Here is a 26,101-nt window from a genome sequence, read left to right on the forward strand (position 1 = left end):
TGGAGCTCAGAAACATTGAGCACATTGGTGGTTTGATTCAAATCAAGGTACAGTACAGGCAGTGAAGCAGTAGATATCACTCTGGTGCGTGTCGTAAGTTTTGGCCGAAGAATTGATGCTTTTGAATTATGGTGCTGGAGGAGACTCTTGAGAGCCCCTTGGACTGCAAGAAGATCAAACCTATCCTTTCTTAAGGAAATCAGCCCTGGGTGCTCACTGGAAGGACAGATCCTGAAGCTGAGGCTCCAAGACTTGGCCACCTCATGAGAAGAGAAGACTCCCTGGAAAAGACCCTGATGTTGGGAAAGATGGAGGGCACAAGGAGAAGGGGACCACAGAGGACGAGATGGTGGGACAGTGTTCTCGAAGCTACCAGCATGAGTTTGACCAAACTGCGGGAGGCAGCGGGAGACAGGAGTGCCTGGCGTGCTCTGGTCCAGGGGGTCACAAAGAGGCGGACACAACCGAAAAACAACAACAACAACAACAGTAGGGAGCCACATACAGCAAGGCATGCAAGTTCGCTCTGGGTAAGGTTGGCGGCAGGTCCAGTGATTGGATATTGAAGCAACACCATCTAAACCAGCCATCTTTTAGACTAGAAGTCCCACAAGGCCCACTCAGCAAGCTGGGGGCTGGTAAACATGCAGTCCACCGGAGACCAAGTTGGCAAAGGGCGATCTAAATTCAAATGCTCTTTTGCCAACAGCAGGTGGCAAGGAGGCAGAAGTGACCCACAGAACCGCTTCCAGTGGGTGGGTTGTCACCCTCCCTGAAGTGACCCTCCTTACCACTGTCTCCTAGTGGTGGTTGCAGACCACGTCTCATGAGGCATAGGGAGTAGACGAAGCACATATTGGATGCATTGCTTCTTTTGGTGCAGGGGAAAAAGTCAAGGGAACTCTCAGTTGAAAGTCCATGCTGTATTGTCCCCTAGAGAGGTTTCTGCATAGAACAGTTTCATGGGTGAGCTGGGGTTCAGGCAGACCCACTCCTATAATAATAATAATAATAATAATAATAATAATAATAATAATAATAATAATAATAATTTAAAGTTTATAATTTACCGTATACCCTGCCCATCTGGCAGGGTTTCCCCAGCCACTCACTCTGGGCGGCTTCCGACAAAGACCAAAAATACACTAAAATGTCACACATTAAAAACTTCCCTGAACAGGGCTGCCTTCAGATGTCTTCTAAATGTCAGGTAGTTGTTTATCTCTTTGACATCTGGTGGGAGGGCATTCCACAGGGTGGGTGCCACTACCGAGAAGGCCCTCTGCCTGGTTCCCTGTAACTTGGCTTCTCGCAGTGAGGGAACCACCAGAAGGCCCTTGTTGCTGGACCTGTGTCCGGGTAGAACGATGGGGGGTGGAGACGCTCCTTCAGGTATACTGGACCGAGGCCGTTTAGGGCTTTAAAAGTCAGCACCAACACTTTCAATTGTGCTCGGAAACGTACTGGGAGCCAATGTAGGTCTTTCAAGACCGGTGTTATGTGGTCTCAGCGGCTGCCCCCAGTCACGCTGCCGCTTTCTGGATTAGTTGTACAGTAGTTTCACAACTGGAAAAGCACCCAGTGAATAAAGCCCCGGCAACAGCTATCTCGTTTCTCCTGTAAACTCCAAATAATAAAAAGAAATGGGGTTTTCCTTTTGAGATAGGCACCAGCCTTCTCATGCCTCCATTTAGGGAATGGGGAAAAGAGAGAACACTACAAGCCTGTTGACAGCCAAGAGGCAGAATGCGGGGCTGTGAGAAACAGGGAGGTATTCTGCAGCATGAGCCTTCAAAGGGAAGAAAGGTTTGTTGCATTAGGAGGCAGAAGTGGTCGAGAGGCTAGATTTACATGGCGGATGTTCTGGTGTCGCTCGACTGCAGGAAACAAGGTAAGAAGAACCTTGGTCACTGGTTACTAAACATTTTAATACAGTGCTTTTCTTTAAAAAATGACTAAAAGCAGAAAAGGGCAAAATAAGAAATTTACTGAGCATCAGATGAATCTGTTACATTCTCTGTAGAAAGTCCAGCAACAAATTGTGTGTGTGTGTGTGTGTGTAGTGTCCTCATGATCCAATCGGCTCTGTTCAGGAAGATGTTATCTAGTAACTCTGCAAGCTAGGGATTTCCTCGACTTAGGACACTGTATTCCACTCTAGAAAGGCCAACTGGATGCAGGAGGGCAAAACAGCAATTAGGTAGACAGTGCACAGAATCAAGCAGCTTGCTCTTGACCCTGTAGGGCAAGGATCAATATTGAACTTTGATTACAAAACCCCATGAGGGGTTGTTTTGGCCTATGGGGTAGCTCAGTTGTTAGAGCAGGAGATTCTTATCTCAGGGTCATGGGTTTGACCCCATGTTGGGCAAAAAGATTCATGCATTGCAGGGGGTTGGATTAGATGGCCTCTGTGGTCCCTTCCAACTCTACAATTCCATGATTTGTAAAATTTGTATACCATCTTTCATCTGAGGATCACAGGGCGGTTTACATTATAAAACCACAAAGATACATATCTTAAAATAAATATCACTCCCGCACCCAGTTTAAAAGGCTGTTGATTTTTTAGTCAAAAGCCAGGGAGAAGAGGAAAGTTCTTGCTTGGCACCTAATGATATGCAATGAAGGTACCGAGCAAGCCTCCCTAGGGACAGCCTTCCACAAGTGGGAAGCCACCACGGAAAAAGCCCCTTCCTGTGCAGAGGAGGCACATGAAGAAGGGTCTCAGGTGATGATCACAGGGTCTGAGTTGGTTCATATGGGGAGATGTGGTCCTTAAGACAGTGTGGTCCTGAGCAATTTAGTTTTATAGGTCAAAACCAAAATGAAATAAATTGTCCAGTAGCACCATCTTCAGATATGTATCCGAAGAAGTGTGCATGCACATGAAAGCTTATACCCAGAACAAACTTAGTTGGTCTCTAAGGTGCTACTGGACAATTTACAGTGGTGCCTCGCAAGACGAAAAGAATCCGTTCCACGAGTCTCTTCGTCTAGCGTTTTTTTCGTCTTGTGAAGCAAGCCAATTGACGGATTAGCGGATTAGCGCTATTAGCGGCTTAGCGGATAAGCAGCTTAGAAAAAGGGGGAGAAAAGGAAAAAAACCCCGCAGGAACTCTCAAGACATTTTCGTCTTGCGAAGGAAGCCCATAGGAAATTCGTTTTGCGAAGCACCTCCAAAACGGAAAACTCTTTCGTCTAGCGAGTTTTCCGTCTTCCGAGGCATTCGTCTTGCGGGGCACCACTGTATTTATTTATTTCGACTGCATCAGACCAACACGGCTACCTACCTGAATCTAGGTCAAAACAAGTACTCTGAATTGGGCCCAGAGGATTGGCATTATATGCTCAAACCATTATATACTCAAAGGATGACTCTTTCAAAACTTAAGTGTCCTAAAGGCCTTTCAGTGACACCTGTGCTGTTGAACGATGGCACCTGTAAGTTCAGTGTCTTGAGACAGGCAAATCTAGTTCCTGCTGAGGGACAAGTTTTACAGTTTTTATTAATCAAAATTCCAAGGAGTACTCCTCTACTCCTGGGATCACCATAATCCTGCAGTTTACCCTTCACTCTCTCGTATTTCTTTCTCTCATCTTTAATCCTTGCTGGGAAAGTGTTAATTCTGCATGAGCCCCCCCCCCCCAATCAATGTTAAGCCAACTAATAAGGCATCATTTTTTGTTTCTTCCAGTGGAAAAGACGCATGCCTTGGAAATGCATGGGGCCCTTGCAGCATGAGGTGTGACAAATGAGCCTGAACATCTACCGAGGATCTGGAGAGAAAGTCACGCAGATCCACTTTCCAGCTCGCAGTTGCCCTACAAAGACCAATATGAAGCAAACATTCATTTTGCCACTGTTTTCAACAATCAATAACAAAAACAGACACACAACGGCGAGTTTAATCATGGTTCATTATATTATCTTTTTGTCAAAGTATAACAATCATACACACCAATTTATTCTCAAACACTGGTTGGCAAACAAAACACCCAGATCGGCTGTGCACGGAGGCACAGTTGCAGTAACTGAGACGGTAACCAGACCCATGCTACATGTTTGGCTGATGGTGACAAGGATACCGTACTGGAAATGCATCCGATTCTCAGCCGCTGCTAATGCTAGCCCGTGGGACTCCTCTGACAGGAGCTAGCAGAAGCTGGGACAGAGGAAGCCTGCAAACAGGTCGGCTGCCTGCAACCATCACTGCATCCTAATTCAAAGAAAGAAGTGTTCAGCCCCAGGGGAAATTGGGGTGGGTGGATTAAAGAAGGGGAACTAGCTGCTCTTTCAGGTTCTAAGGCTTGCTAATCAGCTGGGACCATTAGGTAAGCTAGCACCTGGCTCCAGGGTTTTTAGACAAAAGCATACCAAGTACACATATTTGAGCACCTGGGGTGACCTTTCTAAAGGCACACCTATGCAGCTGCTTCGGGCATTTTAGCTGCACTTGTCACCTGCCACCAAAACAGCCAAAAGGAATAAATTGCAAGACCGGCTTGGACCATGCAGTCTGCACTGCAGCCTCCCCATGCAAGCGCTGTGTTGTCATGGGTGGGGAGAAAGCCCAGGAAGGTTGTCAGCAACTGTGGGGAACACCAGCACTCCAGCTGAGCTCTCTCTCTTTCCCTCTTGAACATAAACTGCTGCAAACATGACCCAAGTCAAAAGAACAGTCTCTATTTGCACATGTGGGAACTATATGGAATCCCCAGGAAGAAATCGAAGGAACTGGGGGTAAATGATAGAGAGGGGTGGAAGACGAACATCCTGCCCAGTTACAACAGAGTTTCAAGTGAAAAGATTGGAAAGAAGAAACTATGGTTTGGAAAGACAGAGGTGGGAACAAGGTCTCAGGGCTGGCAAGCACAGCTTCTGCAATCTGTAACTTTCTGGGGTGGCCCTGCCACCAAATAAGATTCCATTTGCAGGGGAAAGGAAGGTTTCTTCTGCTGAGTCAGTTATCTGAAGAACATGGTTATTAGGTGCTAAGAGGAAGTGGCTAGGGCAGAGATACATGATCTATCAAAACCTTTGGAACTACGGCTAGGGCAACCGCGCCACATTTCATAGTCCCATTTGCAGGCAACTTAAAGGCAGGCAGTTTGCACAATACATGAGAGGGGTCCTTAAAAACTCTCCTCCTCTTGGGGCTTCTAGTTCTCTCCCCCTCCCAGCCATCCAAATATCCTGGAACTTTACTATACCAGGGTGGGGTGGGGGTTGCAACTGACATTTGGTAAAGGAGAGTTCTGTCTTTGCTAAAGAAACAGTGGAAAGGAAAAGAGAGAATAGCAAATGCTACCACTATGGCCACCCAACAGGAAGCCCAAGCAAACTTTTCACCCAGTTTTGCCACCCCCATGAAATCATCCCTGGGTTTGGCCCTACACCTCCCCGCCCCCCCCCCAACCCCAGTTGAATTTTGAGCCTAAAATTTCTACTTTTGGGCTCAAGCCCAATTAAGAACTGTGGAAGAAAAAAAGAAGTAAGAGCAGTGTCTGGTCCAACCGAGATTCTCACCCCAGGGTTGAATCAAAAACCATCCCTGGGAACAGTGGCCATATGGCATCCTGCCACAGACACCAACACTAAGAGGTATACAAATATATATATCTATATATCTACACATGCGTGCATAGCTGAAGAGGCCACCAGAGTAAGGCTCTAAGTTAAGGCGATGGACAGCGGCTCTCCGTATTAGTATTACAGGATAAAACTGGATGAGGTCCTCTTGAGAACGTGCAACCCATTTTGAGGATGGAAGGGTGGAAGGCAGCTCCCTCCCAGACATTGGCCCCGTGGGGATTAAGACATACAGGAAAAGTCATGTTACAAACACAGACCAAGAGCCAAGTGCCCCACACAGCAGGCCCCAAAGAACCAACCACACCTACCGACAGAGGAACAGGTGGGTAGGAGAGGATCAAAATTTAGCAGGAAGTATTTTTTTGTCTGTGTTAAACAGTAGTGCACATATACTGGGGGAGCTCAGAGACTCTCATTGTACTGCTGCTGCTCCAACACCATTCATTTCTAGAGAGGGTGGTATGTATATATATGTTTCAAGCACCCCCTCCCCCGAAAAAGAAAAGCAAAGCAAAAGTCATGCACTGACACGAGCTCAGTAGGTTGCATCCTAAGGTGGCTCAATCACACCCAGAATGTAATGCAACAGCCTCTCTCTCGTCTATGCATGGCCAAAGAAACCCTGAATCTTGGCTGTCCACATTTCCATTAAAGATTTCCATTAAAGCGCCCATTAAATCACATTGCAGAGCACAGCAGACTTACAGAAATACATGAAGGAAGCACTCAGGAATTGAAAGATAGAAAGACAGGATTCCCTCTTACTGCTGGTAGATCCCTCTCTATGCCTGCTGAAACACGTATGATGCTCCCAGTATTGTGTGGGTATTTTCTGAATGCACGAGCTACACCACTGCTCTCTAGTACACAGCACAGCCAAGGGGAGGCAGGGAGGGAGGAGAGCCTTCCATTTCAAGGAGGATGATGACTGACTTGGAGCCAAGGAGCAGCGAGCGCTCACTAGCCCGAGTCGCTGAAGTAGGCATTGAGCTCCAGGAGCAGCCCCTTGACGTAAACACGCACGGTGTAGAAGAGGGTGAGGAAGTCCTGAGTGCTGAAGATTGTGTCAGCAAGGGCAAAGGGGAGCGTCGAAGGGATGAAACCGCGGCCGTACTCCACCATCCATGTGCCGGCACTCCACTGCACTGATGTGGCCTCTCCAGACCGGTGGACGATGGTATCTCCTGCACAGACAGGCAACAACACTTAAAGAGTCTGGTCCTGCTCCTCTCCCCACAGAAGCATCACCTTACAAGGAACATGCAACTCACCTGGGTAGTAGATCTCGCTTTTGGTTGTTCCTTCTTTCCACTGCCGAAAGGTCCCTGAGATGATGGTATCGTAGATATCGGCCCAGTATCGACCTGCAAGGGAAGAAACAGCATCCAGTAGCAGTTAAGGACTAAGAGGCAACGCAACTCAGTAGGCGAGATTTGATTACTCTTACTGTAACTGCTGGTTTGGAGGGAGGTGGAGAAAGCAATGCCAAAATCTCATCCTCCGCCAGCTGTAGAGGTCTTATCCTTTGGTGAGGAAGTGGGGGATGGAGAAAACAGTGGCAGGGTGGGTTACATCAAAGGAAGAAGTGTGGAAAGGTGGCTCCTGCCTTCAAGAATTGAATAGCCAATCAGGTCTCGATGAAGCGGAAGACCAAGTGGTGTCAGTGGGGCAGAGTGCCTATTATCAGCTCTGGTTGATTTGCCAGCTAGTAACCTCCTGTTTCGATGCGGGTGGCGCTGTGGATGCGGGTGGCTCTGTGGGTTAAACCACAGAGCCTAGGGCTTGCCGATCAGAAGGTCGGTGGTTCGAATCCCCACGCCAGGGGTGAGCTCCCGTTGTTCGGTCCCTGCTCCTGCCCACCTAGCAGTTCGAAAGCACATCAAAGTGCAAGTAGATAAATAGGTGCCGCTCCGGCGAGAAGGTAAACGGCATTTCCGTGCGCTGCTCTGGTTCTCCAGAAGCGGCTTAGTCCTGCTGGCCACATGACCCGGAAGCTGTACGCCGGCTCCCTCGGCCAGTAAAGCGAGATGAGCGCCGCAACCCCAGAGTCAGTCACGACTGGACCTAATGGTCAGGGGTCCCTTTACCTAACCTCCTGTTTCAATAAATGTAAAGCTCTCTACTTGAGGCCACCCTTGAAGATGATCCAAAAGCTGCAGTTAGTGCAAAATGTGGCAGCCAGTTTAAGCAGTGAGCCAGCTGCAAACATATCACTCCCAATTCTAGAGGATGTGCACTGAGAAATCCGACATCCACCCTTTATGGCTAATGCTCAATTATGCACTAACTCGGGAGCAAGCTCTACCATTTGTAAGAGGATCTACTTCTGGCTAAAAATGCATATGGATGCAGAAAACGCATATGAAGTAATGTTCCTTGTGTCCAAATCCAAATGGACTGCATAATCTGCACCAAGGCCACCAATGAAATTGTAGGTCGAACTTAAAACGGCCTCTACTTTGGAGCCAATTCTATTCTCCTGATGCTCGAAGAGAGAAACCTTTGTCTCTGACCGTCTATATCAGCATCCTGTGTGGTTCAATCTAGCTTACCTGAGTGTCCCCCAGCGTCGACGGCCGTGCCAAAGAGCAGAACGTACTCAGAGAAGGAAGCATGGAGCAGGCACATGGAACCCATCCAGCCACCGGCATTGACAAAAACCCACTGCAAGTCCTCATCTGGCAAGATGTGTCCTGGGTGCTTCTTGCGCAGTTCCACAATGATCTTGGAAAAAGCCAACTCGTGGTCCAGGCCTGTAGGAAATGGGGGGGGGGGAGCAACACTGAGTCCTAGTGAGGACAGCCTCCCTTTCTTGTGGAAGTGGAAATGAAGCTTCTATCCTTTGTTGGGTAGAACAGATCAGATGACTCCCTCTTAGAATAAGCCGAGAGCCCCTCCACACCATCAGCATTTGACTTTACATGGTCTGAGCGTGTAAGAGATCAGTAGCAAGTCTTAAAAACTAATTATTTAGTCCCGAAACTGTTTCGCTTGGGAAGACCTGTCTCTCTAAACACAATCCCTGACAGTGGCCAAGCAAGGGCCAGCAAGCTGGGCTTCAGACAGCTGTTCCCTGTTGATTTTTCCATTAACATCAAGCAGGCTGAGATGTTTTGTGTGTTCTGGGGCAGCCTCTCAAAGGGAAGAACAGAGATGGAAGGTAAGGTGTTGCCTGAGGTAATGCCTACTCCTCCATAGATCTGAAAACATTTATGCATTTCAGTTCATCCAAAACCTTCCACGCCACATCTTTCCTTTAAAAAAGAAATGAGTTGGAGTTAAAACAAACGGCTGTTCCCCCTTGAAAGCCCACCGGGAGTCAAAGAAATGTACAGTTGGAAGGGCACCTCAAAGGCTCACCCTCTGCAGTGCAGGAGCCACAACTAAAGCAGCCCTGGCAGACGGCTGCCCGGCCTCTGGGTTGAAGCAGGGCTGGACACCAGTGTTTAGAAAGTCACTCCAAATTTTGACCTATGGCTGTTTGAAATTTTCGAAAGCCTCAAAACACCACCAATGATTTTTTTTACCTTATTGGTAATTTCATTGGTTAGGGTTTGTTTGTTTTTAAGGTAAACCACACACACCCCGTATTTTCAACAACCAAGAAGTGAGGTGTATCCTTATCATCACATATTTATTTAAATTTCTATATATCTCAGGGCAGTTCACAGCATATACAGTGGTACCTCGGGTTAAGTACTTAGTTCGTTCTGGAGGTCCGTTCTTAACCTGAAACTGTTCTTAACCTGAAGCACCACTTTAGCTAATGGGGCCTCCTGCTGCTGCCGCGCCGCCGTCATGTGATTTCTGTTCTCATCCTGAAGCAAAGTTCTTAACCTGAAGCACTATTTCTGGGTTAGCGGAGTCTGTAACCTGAAGCGTATGTAACCTGAGGCATCACTGTAGTTGCAGGAGCGGCCCTATCATTAGGTAGAGTGGGTTAGCCACCTGATTTTTCCTTGATGGAAGATACAGGTGTGGCAAAGACAATTAGTCATAGGATGAATCCAGACTATGTTATTTTATTTATTATTCATTTCATAAAATTTATATGCCACTTGATTGTTTTATGACAGGAACTCATGGCGCCTTCCGAATTAAAAGCAAGGGCAGCTGAAAGACCCCTATTATTATTATTATTATTATTATTATTATTATTATTATTATTTCTGTTTCCTCCATTTCTGCCTGGCGGATCTCTCAGCCCCTCCGCCCCCGCCCAGCCCCCCCTTCTCCCTCCCTCCCTCCCGCCCAGCCCCCCTTCCCCCTCCCTCCCTCCCCCCCTTCTCCCTCCCCCCCCCGCCCCGTGACGCGCCTGCGTGGTGCTTGGCCAGGCGCGCGATCTCCTCGGGGTCGAACTCGAAGCGGCGCGCCGAGGCCGAGAGGGCGACCCAGCAGCGCAGCGCCCCCGCCAGCAGCGCCGCCGCCGCCGTCACGGCCACCGCCCCCCGCGCCAAGCGCCCGGCCCAGCGCGGCGCCGCCGGCAGCCACCGCATCCCGAAGACGGAGCACGGGAACCCGGACGAGGAAAAGCTGAAGGAAGAAAGGCGGAGCGGGGCTACCGCGCCTGCGCCACGGGCAGCCGGACAACCCCGGGCAGAGCCAATGGCAAGCCTCGCCGCCTCAGGACGGCCGGCCAATCGCGCCCCGCGCTGCGCCCGCCGGCCAATGGCAGCACAAGACGCTCGAGCGTCCCCGCCAATGGCCACCCGGGGCGACGCTCTTCGAAGGCCGCTTCGCGCGCGCGTCTCCTCGCTCCTCCCTCGCCAACCCCGGGCACCGCCCACCGCGCGCTCTGTCACGTGAGGCGGCTCGGCCAACCGCGTGCGTCCGGCGCCTCGGGCTGACCCGCGCGCCCTTCGGGGCCAGTTCACGTGACGGTGGGCTGAAGGTCACGTGATGGACTGGCGGGCCGGAGAGAAGGAAGCGGCGGAGGATGGCGGAGAAGTTCCAGCCCAGCGGTACCACCTGCAGGGAGAGCGCGGTGGAGGGGGGGGGCTTGGGAGTTGAGAGGCCTTTCTTAGCCCCGCCCCGTTCCTTGCTGACGCGGGGTGGGAGGGCGCTGTTGCCCAGGAGACGAGGGTTGATATGCAGAAGGGCGGGGCTTGCCTGAAAGGGGAGGGGCCCGCTAGGCGTGGGTGGAGCTTGCCTGAAAGGGGAGGGGCATGCTAGGCGTGGGTGGAGCTTGCCTTAAGGGGAGGGGCCTGCTAGGTGTGGGTGGGGCATGCTAGGTGTGGGTGGAGCTTGCCTTAAAGGGGAGGGGCCTGCTAGGTGTGGGTGGGGCATGCCTTAAAGGGGAGGGGCTTGTTGCTAGGGATGGTGGCTGTGGCTTGCCTTGGAGGGGGGGTTGTCTTAAATGGGAGGGTGCTGCTGCTAAGTGTGGTGGGTGGGGCTTACCTTGCAGGGGAGGGGCTTGTTGATGGGTGTGGGTGGAGCTTGCTTTAAATGGGAGGGGTCTGCTGCTAGGTGTGGTGGGTGGGGCTTGCCTTGGAGGGGCGGGGCTTGTTGATGGGTGTGGGTGGGGCTTGCCTTAAATGGGAGGGTCCTGCTGCTAGGTGTGGTGGGTGGGGCTTGCCTTGGAGGGGCGGGGCTTCTGTCATGATGTGGAGGGGTCTGTGGCCAGGGAGACAGGCAGGGCTAAAGGGGAAGGGGGTTCTCGGGTCATGATGGTGGTGCCCTAGCCGCCTGTCCCCCGCCTTGTGTTCCTGCGTCTCTAACTCTGCTTCCTCCCTCCCTCTCCAGAGCACCAGCACCTGCGCTACAACCCCTTGCGTGATGACTGGGTGCTGGTCTCAGCCCACCGCATGCGGCGCCCGTGGCAGGGGCAAGTGGAGAAGCCGCCCCAGGAGGACATCCCGCGCTGTGATCCGGGCAACCCTTTGTGCCCCGGAGCCAAGAGAGCCAATGGCCAGGTACTGTGTTGCCCGGGGCAGGGAGGGCGATACAGACCCCTCAATCCTCAATGGGCATGGTGTACCCTCAATCCTCAATGGGGGCCATAAAAGGTAAAGGTAAAGGGACCCCTGACCGTTAGGTCCAGTCGTGACCGACTCTGGGGTTGCGGCGCTCATCTCGCTTTATTGGCCGAGGGAGCCGGCGTACAGCTTCTGGGTCATGTGGCCAGCATGACTAAGCCGCTTCTGGCGAACCAGAGCAGCGCACAGTTTACCTTCCCACCGGAGCGGTACTTATTTATCTACTTGCACTTTGACGTGCTTTCGAACTGCTAGGTTGGCAGGAGCAGGGACCAAGCAACAGGAGCTCACCCTCTCATGGGGATTCAAACCACTGACCTTCTGATCGGCAAGCCCTAGGCTCTGTGGTTTAACCCACAGCGCCACCCGCGTCCCTATAACGGAGGCCATAAATCAGTTCATAACTATCAGTTGTGTTTATTTATCACTTTTACATCCCACCTTTTCTCCAAATACTTAAGGAGGAATGCCTGCCTGTGTTCCTCCCCAGTTTTAATCTCATAGTAACTCTATGAATTAGGCTAGGCTGAGAGACAGTGACTGGCCTAAATTCACCCACCTAAGGTCATGGGTACGAGGGGATTTTAACCTTGGTTTCCCAGGTCCTAGTCCAACACTCTAACCACTACACCACACTGGCTAATCGATCCCCTGTATGTAGTGAAGCAGAAAGAGCCTGTTATCTTATGCCTGCGATTTTTTTTTTTTTTTTTAATCCTCTTCCATAAGTGTCTGCAGGACAGTCAAAAGCCAGCGTGAGGCTTTACACAGAAACATCAGGCAGTAGTGCGGTGGGTTTAATTTTTTTTACTGTCCAGCACAGCTCTTCGAAATCATTCTGCTCTCCACCATCACCCCCTGAGAACCATTTTCAAACAAGTTCCTCCGGAAAATAGCACATCCTGTCCAAATTGAAATATTGGAATCCCAATAAAGCAGAATTTTGGTTCTCATTGGATTTTATGGTTGCAGGTATGACTGACTCTCTCTTCCCTGTCCTCTCAATTCTTGGGGAATTTCCTCCCTGGTCCTAAAGACTAAAATCTTGGAAATATTTGGTAGAGAGTTGAAACTAAAGTTGCGGCCCTACGGTCTTGCAGCTCAGCAGCCTGGCTGCAATCTGTGTTTTGCTGTGTTTGTCCTCACGCAGGTGAATCCCCACTACGAGAGCACGTTTGTCTTTGACAACGACTTCCCTGCGTTGCAGCCAGATGCCCCAGAGCCTGGTAAGAATTCACCTAGTTTTTCTTATTAGCACTTAACTGTTTACCAAGGAAGATGAGGCTCAATGAGAACCCATTTAATAAGTCCTCCTCCGCAGGGAATGAGCCAGGATCCTTTGTTAATATAGTGAATAGCTTCCAGAGAGTGTTGCTGTGTGTTCTTGTTTCTGGCAGGGCTACCTGTTCAGCCGTAAGGATTCCAGCAGTTAAAAGCAGAAGGGCCTTGTCAGAGAGAAAAAAAGACACGTGGCAGTTCTACTGCAGGTTGCAGCATTTTTTCAAAGTTGAGGGTCTGTGACTTAGCTGGAAAATGTTAGCTGCCCATGGATGTCCCAGGGGACTGTGGATGGAGGGAAAGGAGCTCATCTTGGTTGGATTTGTTTCAAAGGCTCATCCTGATGTGACAAAAGTTGCTAAAGTACTCCGAGAGGGGCTCTTGTCTTTTCTTTCAGGCAGGATGCAATGTAACATGAGAAGAGCCTTTAAAAAAAAAAAAAATATTTAACATAATTATTACAAGATACAAACAAAATACTGCAAATACATACATACATATTTCAGATAAGCACACGTATATAAAAAAAGAACAAAAAAGAAAAAAGGAAGAAAAGAAAAAATAAGGAGAAAAAGAAGAAAAAAATTGGAAGAACATCTTCTAGATTTATTCTACAAATATATCAATAATAAAATTTCATTGATTATTTCATTGAATGACTTCCATCGCTTACACTGCACTTCCTATATACATTTTAAGCAAAATTGTGTCTGTTATTCCGTATTTTCCCCCTGCAATCCCATACAAATATTCCAATCAATAAGTTTTCTAAATCGTTCATAAATCTATTCTAAACACAACCAATATAATACAAAGATTAAGTGTAAGGTATTGGCACGGGAAGAGCCTTCCTGGATGAGGCCAAGGGCCCATCCAGTCCAGCATTCCATTCCAGCGGTTGGCCGGGTGCTCTTGGGGAGCACCCCAATTGGCTTACTGCTTCTGTGCAAAAAAGGCAAGGGAAGGGCCTGGGACCACCTCATGCTGGATGCTCCTGCACTGTTGCAGGAGCCATGGTTGAAGTCCACAGAATAATGGGATCTTCTTTGTCCTGTTTGCTGCACTTAAAGATACCCCTCCATCCGAGGAGATCCAGTGCCAATTCCTGAGCTGTCAGCAGGCATCCATGCAGTGTGACATCTCTGTGTAGTCCAGGATTAGGCACAGATTCCCTGTGTTGATTTACAATGTGCTGAGGGAACGCTGCACCACCGTGAACGTTTATACAGTGGTACCTCTGGTTGCAGACACGATCCGTTCCAGGGTGCCATTTGCACCCCGAAATGTCTGTAACCAGAGTGGCGCTTCTGCGCATGTGCGAACCACACAGAATGCTTTGCGCGCGCGGCGAAACCCAGAAGTAAACACTTCCAGGTTTGCTGCATTTTTAACCTGAAAAAACGCAACATGAAGCATTTGCAAGAGGAGGTATGACTGTACAAACCTCTCGCTTGCCCTTCACAGTGTGCATCGTATACATTTGGCCTGAAAGTCCCTCCTGAGTTGGGGGCAGCAGAGTTCACTGCAGGATGTGGCGGGCAGGATTGCAGTCGAGCAGTTGCACTGATGACAAGTCCCTGGCTGGGCTAGAAGATGAATTTGTGGGGTCTGAGGGAGGCTGACGTCGCAGCTGTGCAACCTCCTGGTGCGCTGCCTTCTTCCTGCCTTTCCTAGACTGCACCCGTTGCCCGCCTCCCTGCAATTCTCACTGGATTTCCTCTCCTTTCCCAGATGCTGGCGACCACCCCTTGTTCCGTGCAGCGTCCGCTCGAGGCGTGTGGTAAATCTGGCTCCTTGTGTTCCCCAGCCCTTCCCCCCTGCTGAGCCGAATGGCTAGCTTTACGGTTGCCTTGTATTCCCCTTTTTTTTTTTTCACTTTTCCCTTCTTGGCCCACTCCTCTCTGCCTTTTCCAAAAACTGCCAACAGCTTTTGCAGAGTAAGAATTCCTAGGCTTGTCTTGCCTTGCCTCCATCTTATCGTGATTTGCCCAACAGTCTGGCTTTCCACTTCCATATGCATGACTTCAACCAAGTTAGCTGCTTTGATTTCTAGTCTCAGGGATCTCAAGGCCATCTCTGCTGTTTTAATCTTTTCGTAAACCGCTTTGTGTTTAAATACAACCCGCAGTGTTCGCAACCCACAGTGGTGCATCTGCCCACATGCAGGTTGCAATTCAGTGCTTCTGTGCATGCGCAAAGTGCGATTTAGCGCTCCTGCACATGCATGACCACCGAAACCCGGAAGTAACCCGTTCCGGTACTTCTGGGTTTCGGCGGTCCATAACCTGAAAAAACGCAACCTGAAGCGTCTGTACAGGTATTACTGTAATTAAGCAGTGTACTTTCTATGAATTAAAATGTGGAGTTGTTTGCTCTGCAGCCACTTAGGAGTGGCATACCTCATTCAGACCTGTCCTGTACTTGGGATGCAGACTAGTCTGGATTATGGTTCAGGTTTGGTGTGGATTGGATAACCTGGGTCCTTCCAGCGAATTCATTCTAGGATCTCTGCTCCTTCTCCTTTTTCCTTTCCTCCCAGCAAAGTGATGTGCTTCCACCCCTGGTCTGACATGACTCTGCCCCTCATGTCACTTGCCGAGATCCGCCGCGTGATTGACAAGTGGTCGGAGATAGCTGTGGAGCTGGGTGCCTCTTACTCCTGGGTGCAGGTCAGTTGCTGAAAGGACCTACAGTGGTGCCTCGCAAGACGAAATTAATTTGTTCCGCAAGTTTTTTCTTCTTGCGAGTTTTTCGTCTTGCGAAGCACGGTTTCCCATAGGAATGCATTGAAAATCAATCAATGCGTTCCTATGGAGACCGTCCGGGGACAGAGGGGAAGCGCCGAGCGCCTTCCCCTCTGTCCCCGGACATGTTTTAAAGCAAGGGGCAGCAGGGAGAAGATTGCTTCTCCCCATTGCCTGCCCCGCAATCTCCGGGGACAGAGGGGAAGGCGTGTGCCTCTTCCCCTCTGTCCCCGGACCTGTTTTAAAGCAAGGGAAGGGGCAGCGGGGAGAATCGCTTCTCCCTGTTGCCGCCCCTTGGTTCAAAAGGGGTCTGGGGATAGCGGGGACGTGTGCGCCTTCCCCTCTGTCCCCGGCGATTGCGGGGCTGGCAACGGGGAGAAGCGATCTTCTCCCCGCCATCCCTTGCTTCAAAAGAGGTCCGGGGACAGCGGGGAAGACGCGCTGCGCTTCCCCGCTATCCCCGGAGCTTGCGGGGCAAGCTTTGTTTTGCGAAGCAAGCCCATAGGGAGATGCGTCTTGCGAAGCGGTTAATAAAACGAAAAACTCCTTCGTCTAGCGAGTTTTTCGTCTTCCGAGGCGTTCGTCTTGCGGGGTACCACTGTACCTTAGCCAACCACCACAACCCCTCCTGCCCCAAGACTTCATTTTTACTAACCCTCACATTATTGAAATTGAAATACTTTATTGTCACTTGTACAATTGAGATTACACGAGCACCCCCCACTCAGCTCTCTTAGTCTTAATTCCCCTCGTTTGCTGACGCACACCCACCAAACCCGAAAGTCACTTGCCATGTTGTTATCTTTTCATTCAGCAGCCCAACAGCCCACGGATAGAAGCCGTTCTTTACCCTGTTGGTGCGACTAATCCTGCTTCTATATCTTCTGCCCGAGGGCAGGAGATCAAGAATGTGCCGGCCAGGGTGTGAATCATCCCTGAGAATTTCCCTCACTCTCCTGAGGCAACGTTCTTCCGCAGTGTCATCTAGCAGATTCACGGGATAGCCCATAATATCTTGTGCTGCATTCACCACCCTCTATAGGCACTTCCTTATCAGTTGATGTCAAACCAGCGAACCACAGCGTGATGCAGTAGGAAAGGACACTTTCTATTGTTGACCGGTAGAAGGAGATCATCAAATCTTGATTGACATTGTTCTTTCGCAATATTCTGAGGAGATGGAGTCTCTGTTGGGCTTTCTTAACCACCTGGGTTGTATTGATTTTCCAAGTACAGGGGTGCCCCGCAAGACGAATGCCTCGCAAGACGGAAAACCCGCTAGACGAAAGGGTTTTCCGTTTTGGAGGCGCTTCGCAAAACGAATTTCCCTATGGGCTTGCTTCGCAAGATGAAAATGTCTTGTGAGTTCCTGCGAGTTTTTTTTCCTCCTCCCCTTTTTCTAAGCCGCTAAGCCGCTTATCAGCTGATCCGCTAAGCCGATACGCCGCTAAAAGTCGCTAAAAGCCGCTAATAGCGCTAATCCGCTAAGCCATCAAAACCGCTAGATGAAGAGACTCGCGGAACGGATTAATTTCGTCTTGCGAGGCACCACTGTAAGGTCTTCACTGAGATAAACTCCTAGGAATTTAAAGGAAGAGACTCTCTCCACACAGCCCTCCCCGATGTACAGCGGAGCTAGTTCAATTAATGTCCAAGAGCATAGTTAAAGTACAGAACTTGCTGCTACAGAAAGCCATGATGGCTCCTAGCCACGATGGCTACGCTCTGCCCACATGGTTGGAGGCAGCAATGCTTCTGAATAGCAGTTACTGGAAACCACAGGAGAGGGGAGAGGGCTCTTGTGCTTGGATCCTGCTCTGTGGGTCTCCCATTATGGCAGCTGCTTAGCCCCTGTGAGAACAGGATGCTGGACTAGGTGGGCCTTGGGCCTGATCCAGGAGGCTCATACATACTTACATTATCGCCTGCTCCATCCCTTCTTAGGCTGCCCGTTCTTCCTGGAGAGAAGCAATAGCTTCCCCTTTAGAAAGCAAACATGGCGAGCTATCTGGAGCAGGAATGGGGAACCCTTGGCCTCTATAACTGGCCCTTGGGGTTCTCCCAAGGCCAGGCGCTCTCCTGAGCTGATCTGCCTTGGCACCCTCGTCGTTTTTGCCTGGCTGCAATGCATCTTTCAGCTCTGTCCCTGCTTCTTATTTGCTTGGGTGTAGGCTAGAGAGGGACTTGTGGGTGTGTAGAAATCGGCATACTGTAGAAAAGCACAGCTTCACTAAGAATCCAGAATAGGGAACCAGTTTCCCTGCCTTGGAACTTTGGCCACTGGTCAGTTCAAAGGGGGTTTGAGAGGTACTGGTCATGAACTTGCATAAGATCGCTCCTTTTCCTCCTTGCAGATCTTTGAGAACAAAGGAGCCATGATGGGCTGTTCCAACCCTCACCCTCACTGCCAGGTAAGGAGGTTTTCTAGGAAGCTGCCTTTTACTGAGCCAGTTAGCTCAGTGTTGCCTCCACTGACTGGTCGTGGCTCTTCAGAGGGTGGGACCCAAACCAGTGAGTTCAAATGGCACGGAAGGCGATTCCGACTAAACATCAGGAAGAACATGCTGACAGTAAGAGCTGTTGGACAGTGGAACAGACTCCCTTGGAAGGTGGTGGATTCCTACCTTGGAGGTTTTCAAGCAGAGGTTGGATGGCCAAAAGTCAAGGATTCATTGGTTGAGATTCCTGCACTGCAGGGGGGGTGTAGATGACCCCTGGGGTTCCCTTTCAATTCTATAATTCTATGATTCGACATGTGGAACGTCTTCCTTGTTGTTGCTCTTCAGGGGATGTGGGTGGCGCTGTGGTCCAAACCACTGAGCCTCTTGGGCTTCCCGATGAAAAGGTCGGCGGTTCAAATCCCCACGACGGAGTGAGCTCCTGCCAACCTAGCAGTTTGAAAGCACGTCAAAGTGCAAGTAGATAAATAGGTATCGCTCCAGCGGGAAGGTAAACGGTGTTTCCGTGTGCTCTGGTTTCCATCACGGTGTCCCGTTGCACCAGAAGCAGTTTAGTCCTGCTGGTCACATGACCCGGAAAGCTGTCTGTGGACAAACGCCAGCTCCCTCGACCTGAAGGTGAGATGAGCGCCACAACCCCATAGTCACCTTTGACTGGACTTAACCGTCCAGGAGTCCTTTACCTTTTACCTTTATCTTAAAGGTAAAGGTAAAGGGACCCCGACCATTAGGTCCAGTCGTGGCTGACTCTGGGGTTGCGGCGCTCATCTCGCTTTACTGGCCGAAGGAGCCGGCATACAGCTTCCGGGTCATGTGGCCAGCAGGACTAAGCCGCTTCTGGCGAACCAGAGCAGCGCACGGAAACGCCGTTGACCTTCCCGCCGGAGCGGTACCTATTTATCTACTTGCACTTTGACGTGCTTTCGAACTGCTAGGTTGGCAGGAGCAGGGACCGAGCAACGGGAGCTCACCCTGTCGCGGGGATTCGAACCGCCGACCTTCTGATTGGCAAGCCCTAGGCTATGTGGTTTAACCTACAACGCCAACCGCGTCCCTTACCTTTATCTTACTTGCTCTTAAAATGTTGGCCACATGGTGGCAATGTAAGCCTGCTGTAAATTGTGCCTGTGCGTTGAGGCACTGTGTTTTCCAGGGAAAGTTGTATTGGAAGCTGCCTTGCCCTGAGTCAGATGTACACGGACTAGCAAGTGACTCCAGGGTTCCAGGCAGGGGACATTCACAGCCCTACCTGGAGATGCTGGTAGGGACTGAACCTGGAACCTTGTGCATTGAAAGCAGATGTTCTGCCGCTACGCCTCAGTTGGTTAGACTTGAGCATGGAGGCTTTTAAATTGCCCGTCTGCACTGATGCATCCCTTTTTGTCCTCTCTCTAGGTCTGGGCCAGCAATTTCCTGCCCAACGAAGCCTCCCTGGAGGACCGGACGCAGCAGAAGCACCTTTGCGAGCGTGGCATCCCCATGCTGCTCGAATACGCCCAGCTGGAGGCCGAGAGGAAGGTTGGGGACCCCTGGCGCGCGGGGAGGGTGGCAGCGGCAGCAGTGGCGCTTGGACCTGTGGCTGAGCCCCTCTTTGTGATCCCTGGCAGGAGCGGATTGTGGTGGAGAACTCTGACTGGGTGGTGGTGGTGCCCTACTGGGCGGTGTGGCCTTTTCAAACCCTCCTGCTTCCCCGACGACGACACGTCCGTCGCCTTCAGGACCTCCAGGACGGGGAAAGAGACAGTGAGTGCCCTGGCAGAAGATGGTGGGATCATGGAACGGGCACTGCTGCCTCTCTGAAATGTGGGGAGAAGGGAAGCAGGGACAAACCAAGAAGAAGGAATAGAGGGGGCATTCCCAGAGGAACAGACTGCCCTTGGCACTGTATGAGTGGAGAACCTGCGTCGCTAGGAAGAACTTAGGTGTGAGGTCTGTGTGTGCAAGGGAAGGTGGAGGCACAGATGTTGTCAAGCTGGCAACTGTTCAGGGTTGCCTCGAGTTGCCCAACAACTTATTGTAACAAAATAACAATAACAATAACAATAATAATAATAATAATAAATTCTCACTGCAAGAAGGCAAGTTACAGGGAACCAGGTAGAGGGCCTTCTCGGTAGTGGCGCCCTCCCTGTGGAACGCCCTCCCTTCAGATGTCAAAGAGATAAACAACTACCAGACTTTTAGAAGACATCTGAAGGCAGCCCTGTTTAGGGAAGCTTTTAATCTTTGATGTATTACAGTATTTTAATAATTTTTTGGAAGCCGCCCAGAGTGGCTGGGGAAGCCCAGACATATGGACGGGGTATAAACAAACAAACAAAAAACATAATGTATTATGTATGCCCCGCCCAATACAGGAATCATAGAATCTTTTTTTCTTCCTGCTGCATCACACCATTGGCTCAGGTGAAGTTTGCGGTCTGCTAAGACCTCTAGATAGAATAGAATAGAATAGAATTTATTATTTATACCCCGCCCATCTGGCTGGGTTTCCCCAGCCACCCTGGGCAGCTTCCAACAAAGTATTAAAACACAGTGGTCTGTTAAACATTAAAAGCTTCCCTAAACAGGGCTGCTTTCAGATGTCTTCTAAAAGTCTGGTAGTTGTTCTTCTCTTTGACATCTGATGGGAGGGTGTTCCACAGAGCGGGTGCCGCTACCAAGAAGGCCCTCTGCCTGGTTCCCTGTAACTTGGCTTCTCGCAGCAAGGGAACCGCCAGAAGGCCCTTGGAGTAATGGGGGTGGAGACGCTCCTTCAGATATACTGGACCGAGGCCGTTTAGGGCTTTCAAGGTCAGCACCAACACTTTGAATTGTGCTCAGAAACGTACTGGGAGCCAATGTAGGTCTTTCAAGACCGGTGTTATGTGGTCTCGGCGTCAGCTCCCAGTCACCAGTCTAGCTGCCGCATTCTGGATTAGTTGTAGTTTCCGGGTCACCTTCAAAGGTAGCCCCAGGTAGAGCACATTGCAGTAGTTCATGGTGCATTCTGGCACCTATTTTTCTTGAAAACAAAAAGCCCTGGGGCGAACCACATATGCCGCCTCAATCTTCCTGTAGGAAAAGGGTAGACTGTAAGTGCAATTAAATAAATACGTTGTGTGGAAAGGTCACCTGCTGAAGGTCTTTGAGAGCAGGTGGGCCAGAGCACCTGGAGGGGTCGTTTAAGGTCAAGGATAGATGATTTGATCTATGGGGCCGCATTCATGAAGGGCCTCTTCCTGGTCCACCGAACTTTGTGATGGTGCTTGAGAGCAGCTCCGTCACTGTTGCCTTGCACATGTTATTGGCCTTGTGTCTCAGGTGGTGATTGATGGAGCCAGGTTGAGACTGTGGTCGGCCGCAGCAGAATCAGTGCAATTGTTTCCTGGGAAAGATGCCTCAGGTGGGATTCCTGCTGCTGGCCGGAGCTTGGGCTGTGAGCTTTATATGAAGCATCTTAATCCACGGAAGCTTTCTGAGCAAGATTTTGCACACACAAGGCAAGCGGGCTGATGTCTCTGGGTCTCCTGTGTTTCAGGCCTGGCTTCCATCATGAAGAGGCTTCTCACCAAGTATGACAACCTCTTCCAGATCTCCTTCCCTTACTCCATGGGGTGGCATGGTAAGCGTGGAGCAGAGAAATTTCAGGTGCCCAAGGATTTTGATTCTGTGTCGAAGTTCTCTTGAAGCCCACTTGGTATGTATAGTTGGGCTGCCTTGATCTTGTCCAATCCCCTGCGATGCAAGGTTGCCTCAACCTTCCCTTTTCTGTTAGGAGTCTTTGTTGGCCAAGGAGAGAGGACAGGACAGGGCAAACTCTTAAGAATAAATAAAGAATAATGATAAAATTTTATTTATACCCTGCCCTTTCCAGTTCAAAAACTGGGCTCAGGGCAGCTAACAACAAACTTAAAACACTTAATTGTAAAAAGCAGCATAAATTACAGTATAAAAACATGAATAACAATAAAATTCAAAGTTCAGAAATCAATTTAGGGGAAATAAGCATTAGATGATCCCCAGGGCTAGCTGGCTGAATTGGTCCTACTTGGGCCAGCGAGGAGGCCAGGGGAGAATTAGCTGTGGGATCCCAGAGCGGATGATCTTCCTAAAAGGGGAAGGGGAGGGAAGAGAAGGGAAATAGAAGATCAGGCTGAATTCAAATTAAAGGCCAGGCAGAATAGCTCTGTCTTACAGGCCTGCAGAAGGAGGTTAAATCCTGCAGGGCCCTGGTCTCATGGGACAGAGCATTCCACCAGGTCGGAGCCATCACTGAGAAGGCCCTGGCCCTGGTGGAGGATAGTCTGACTTCCTTAGGGCCCGGGACCTCTAAACTATGGTTATTCATGGACCTTAAGGTCCTCCGCAGGGCAGAATTCCTTCCCAGTCTTCCCTTCCTGATGGTGAGGATCAGATTTACCCATATGGGCCTGATCCAGCCAACACATCTGCATTCCCTGCACTAGCCGGCACCTGACTCTCTGCCCAGCCTCACCCCTTTTCTCTCCTCCTCTAACAGGAGCCCCAACAGGACCCTACCTTGATGCCGACTGCAGCCACTGGCAGCTGCACGCCCATTACTACCCCCCTTTGCTGCGTTCGGCCACCGTCCGCAAGTTCATGGTTGGCTACGAAATGCTGGCTCAGGCTCAGAGGGACTTGACGCCCGAGCAGGTGAGTGGAGCTTGGCAAGTAAAGAGGGGACAGGATAAGAGTTTGTAAAACGGGGCTTGGCCTGGGAAGAGGTAAGTTTTTCTCCCTCGCTCATAACACTGGACCTCGTGGACATCCAGTGAAGCTGAACATTGGGAGATTCAGGGCAGAGGAAAGAAAAGGCCATTTCTCAGCGCATAGTTAAACTGTGGAACTCCCTGCCACAAGATGGCAGTGATGGCCGCCAGTCCTAGATGGCTTTACAAGCGGATTGGACCAATTCGTGGAGGAGAGGGCTTTCGATGGCTATTGGCCACGATGGCTCTGCTCAGTCTACGCGGCAATGCTTCCAAGTATCAGGTGTTGGAAACCACAGGAGAGGAGAGTCCGGCTGTTGTTCTTGAATCCTGCTTCTGGGTTTCCCACAACATCTGGTTGTCCACTGTAATGCTGGACCAGATGGGCCAATGGCCTGATCCAGCAGGCTCTTCTTGCATTCTTAGATACACATTGTGAATGGGTTAAGAAGGCAATTTATGGCAGAGATTTGTGGAAACGAGAAAGAAGGCAGCAGGAGGGGCAGTGGTGAATATTGCTGGAATAGAGTTGTTCTAAGTTCTTTCTTCTTTGGCACGTTTGAGGCCTGGTTGGATTGGGGCAGAGAGGCTCTCCTTTTCCTGGGCCTTCTCTTTGACTGTCAGGAGTTCAGCCCACACTCGAGTAGGACCCCAGCAGAGACACATGCCCGACTGGCATGTTCTCTCCCTCCTGGTCAATCGTTCGGGAGCTTCACAAGCTTTCTTCAGCCCAAACATCACAGAGACTGATGCCAACCGACATCGGCACACTTAGGGGTCCGCACAGTCTTCACAGTTTGCGTGACAGACCTCAGCAACTCAGCATATTGGCTAATCTACTTTATTTACATATAAGCACACACGGAGCACTGCAACATGGCTCCCTCTCTCTCTAGCATCAGACAGCAAAGAGAGAAAGAACAAAGGACAATAGTCCCACTTCACGGAACACAGTAACAAACATCCTGTCTCCGCCACTTCCCACTCTGTGGAGTCAAAACACACACCGTCATGTGATAGACAAAAATCCCATGACTGCAATCATGGACCAGGAATTCTAACAGTGCACACATCAATTCCCTTTTCCCCCCCACAGGCTGCCGAGCGCTTGAGAAACCTGCCTGAAGAGCATTATCAGCTGAAACAAAGAGAGACTTCATAGCGCAGAAGCACAACAGGGACCTTTTGGGTTTGGGACCCTTGGTTGACCACTGTGATTTTGGATAAAGGGGATCAGCATGAATTGTTCCTGTGGGGGAAGCTTCCGTAATTTGGGCAGGGCACGTGGCGTGGGCTGGGCATAGCTTTGGCAGTCGGCGCCGATTTGGAATTGTCTTTCTGCCCTGCTAGACCGAGGTCTTTTGAGGCCAATCAAGCTTTTCTGGGAGAATCACCCTCTCCTCTTGGCAAAAAGGCTCTGCAAAACCTTCTGGGTCAACTATTCCTGCAAAGGCTACATGATCTGTGGTTCCTGCACTACAGGGGTTGGACGTCTTGGTGAACCCTGGGTCCTTTCCAGCTCCAGAGTTCTATGATTCTATGACCCAAGCTGCTCTAATGCTGTATTGTTTTTAACATTCGATTGGGAGCCGCCCAGACTGGCTGGGGAAACTCAGCCAGATGGGTGGGGTATATATAATAAATTATTATTATTATTATTACTAAGAAATGGGCATTGGAAACAAGCCCTCTCAACACCCAGCTTTTAATGCTTCCACTGGTGGATCATTCTTTTCACTGTGTCCTCCTCCCTATTGCAGGGAGCTAAAGGTATTAAGATGGACCTTATTTAGAAGCTGTAGTGGATGTCTGGTAACTGGTGATCCTCACCTTCATCTCCTTTTCCATGCCTCTCCCCCACCCTGGCTGTCATAAGCCTTCAGTTGTTTTCACTGAGGTCTTGAACACAAGGAACATTTGCCACACATCTGCCCTGCTTGAGCAAAGACCCCCATGCGTCCGATCTTAAAAATGTAGCATAAACGCCGACAACTGGGAAACACTGGCCTCCGAGCGCTCCAATTGGAGAACAGGTTTTACCAAAGGTGTCGTGGGCTTTGAAGATGCTCGAACTCAGGACGCAAGGGAGAAACGTGCTAAGAGGAAGGCACGATTGGCAAATCCACACCATGATCAACTCCCGCCCGGAAACCAATGTCCCCACTGTGGAAGGACGTGTGGATCCAGAACTGGCCTCCCCAGTCCCTTACGGACTCACTGTTAATTCACTCCCCCAATTTTTTAATTCATTTTATAACGCAAATAAAGAACACAAACAGAAAAACAAACAATACAAACAAATTCTTGTCATAGCCTTATTTTTCTAAATATTGGGCTTCCCCAAGTCCCACCTATCTGATTTTCATTTTACTATGGACTCACTGTTAAGACCGTGTTCATGGAAGACAATCTTACTCGGCTACGAGGGATCGCCAAAGAAAGCAGTAGAGTGTCCAATTTAGCGGAGTGGCCAGGAAATGGCTGAAGATGGCTGGTCTGGGTTGTGGTAAAGAGGCCATGTGCAAGTGGGAGACTGCTCCCAGGAGCTCTGCTAGATGTCAGCCCCATGGCTGCAGCCCTACCTGAAAATGGGAAATTGGTCAGTGCCACGGCTAGAGGGCGCTGAAATGTCCTAGCCAGAGAGAGCAGCTAAAAGCTCGGCTTGGCAGAGGCATCTGCTTCCTGCTGCTCTTTGCGGCCAAGGAGATAGTTCTTAAATGCCTCTGAATGCCTTCGGTTCCCCCTCTCCCCCGCCACTTCCAATCTTTGTGTGGTGCTGAATCACCTCAGTGAATAGGCAACAGATAAATCTCAATGAAGGAGAAAGGGATTAGCAGCAGGAAGTTCCGCATGGAAGGCACTCGATTGACTTCCTTTCTCCATCGTCTCCCGGAGCCTGAACAGGACAGAGTTAAGAAGAGGCATTTGGCGAGAGGCGGGGATGAATTTTGGCTCCATTATCGACCCCTTTTTTTTAACAAAATCCAAACCCTTTCAAATAAAAATGTAAAGGAAAATCAGTCCTGCTAAACAGCCTGTTCTTTCAGTTTTCACCCGCTCAGTTCTAACAGAGGAATTTGTAGTTCGTCATTGCGTATCTCAGAGATACTAGAAAGGGTGGGGTGTGTATGAGCTTAGCCTGACATGTTCTGTCTGCTCTGAGCCTCCTCCAGAGGGCTGATTTCTTTACAGGCTGCTCAGAGACCCTTTAGACGGCAAAGCCATGCAGGGTCCCTTAATGTGGGTGGTCTTCGAGCGGGTTTCATTTTGAAGCCCGTTTCTAGATTTTCGCCATTTCCTGGGAAGCTGAGCAGAGATGTGAGCAGAGAACATACTG

The 26,101-nt window shown here is 50.1% G+C and overlaps 2 protein-coding genes across 2 annotated transcripts; one reads left to right on the top strand and one right to left on the bottom strand.

The window, feature by feature from the left end:
* Window positions 1–3,907: 3,907 nt before the first annotated feature.
* SIGMAR1 (sigma non-opioid intracellular receptor 1) lies at window positions 3,908–10,092 on the bottom strand (the record flags this gene model as incomplete). Its single annotated transcript, XM_081881706.1, has 4 exons — window positions 3,908–6,780; window positions 6,868–6,960; window positions 8,149–8,349; window positions 9,912–10,092. 4 exons carry the CDS (start codon window positions 10,090–10,092, stop codon window positions 6,557–6,559), a joined length of 699 nt encoding a protein of 232 aa, XP_081737832.1. The 3' UTR covers window positions 3,908–6,556.
* Window positions 10,093–10,413: 321 nt separating this feature from the next.
* On the top strand, window positions 10,414–25,795 carry GALT (galactose-1-phosphate uridylyltransferase). Its single transcript, XM_081881625.1, has 11 exons — window positions 10,414–10,557; window positions 11,339–11,508; window positions 12,722–12,797; window positions 14,581–14,629; window positions 15,389–15,518; window positions 17,948–18,004; window positions 19,448–19,570; window positions 19,660–19,795; window positions 21,573–21,656; window positions 22,554–22,708; window positions 23,861–25,795. Exons 1-11 carry the CDS (start codon window positions 10,533–10,535, stop codon window positions 23,924–23,926), a joined length of 1,071 nt encoding a protein of 356 aa, XP_081737751.1. The 5' UTR covers window positions 10,414–10,532; the 3' UTR covers window positions 23,927–25,795.
* The last annotated feature ends 306 nt before the right edge of the window (window positions 25,796–26,101 follow it).

Source organism: Podarcis erhardii, assembly GCF_964252035.2.
Source record: "Podarcis erhardii genome assembly, chromosome: 11".
Classification (NCBI taxonomy): domain Eukaryota; kingdom Metazoa; phylum Chordata; class Lepidosauria; order Squamata; family Lacertidae; genus Podarcis; species Podarcis erhardii.

Excerpts from the sequence above, each read along its gene's own strand:
- GALT (XM_081881625.1), top strand. The coding sequence starts at position 10,533 with ATGGCGGAGAAGTTCCAGCCCAGCG. Across the intron at positions 15,519-17,947 it reads CCTCTTACTCCTGGGTGCAG|ATCTTTGAGAACAAAGGAGC; the intron begins GTCAGTTGCTGA and ends TCCTCCTTGCAG. Across the intron at positions 19,571-19,659 it reads AGCTGGAGGCCGAGAGGAAG|GAGCGGATTGTGGTGGAGAA; the intron begins GTTGGGGACCCC and ends GATCCCTGGCAG.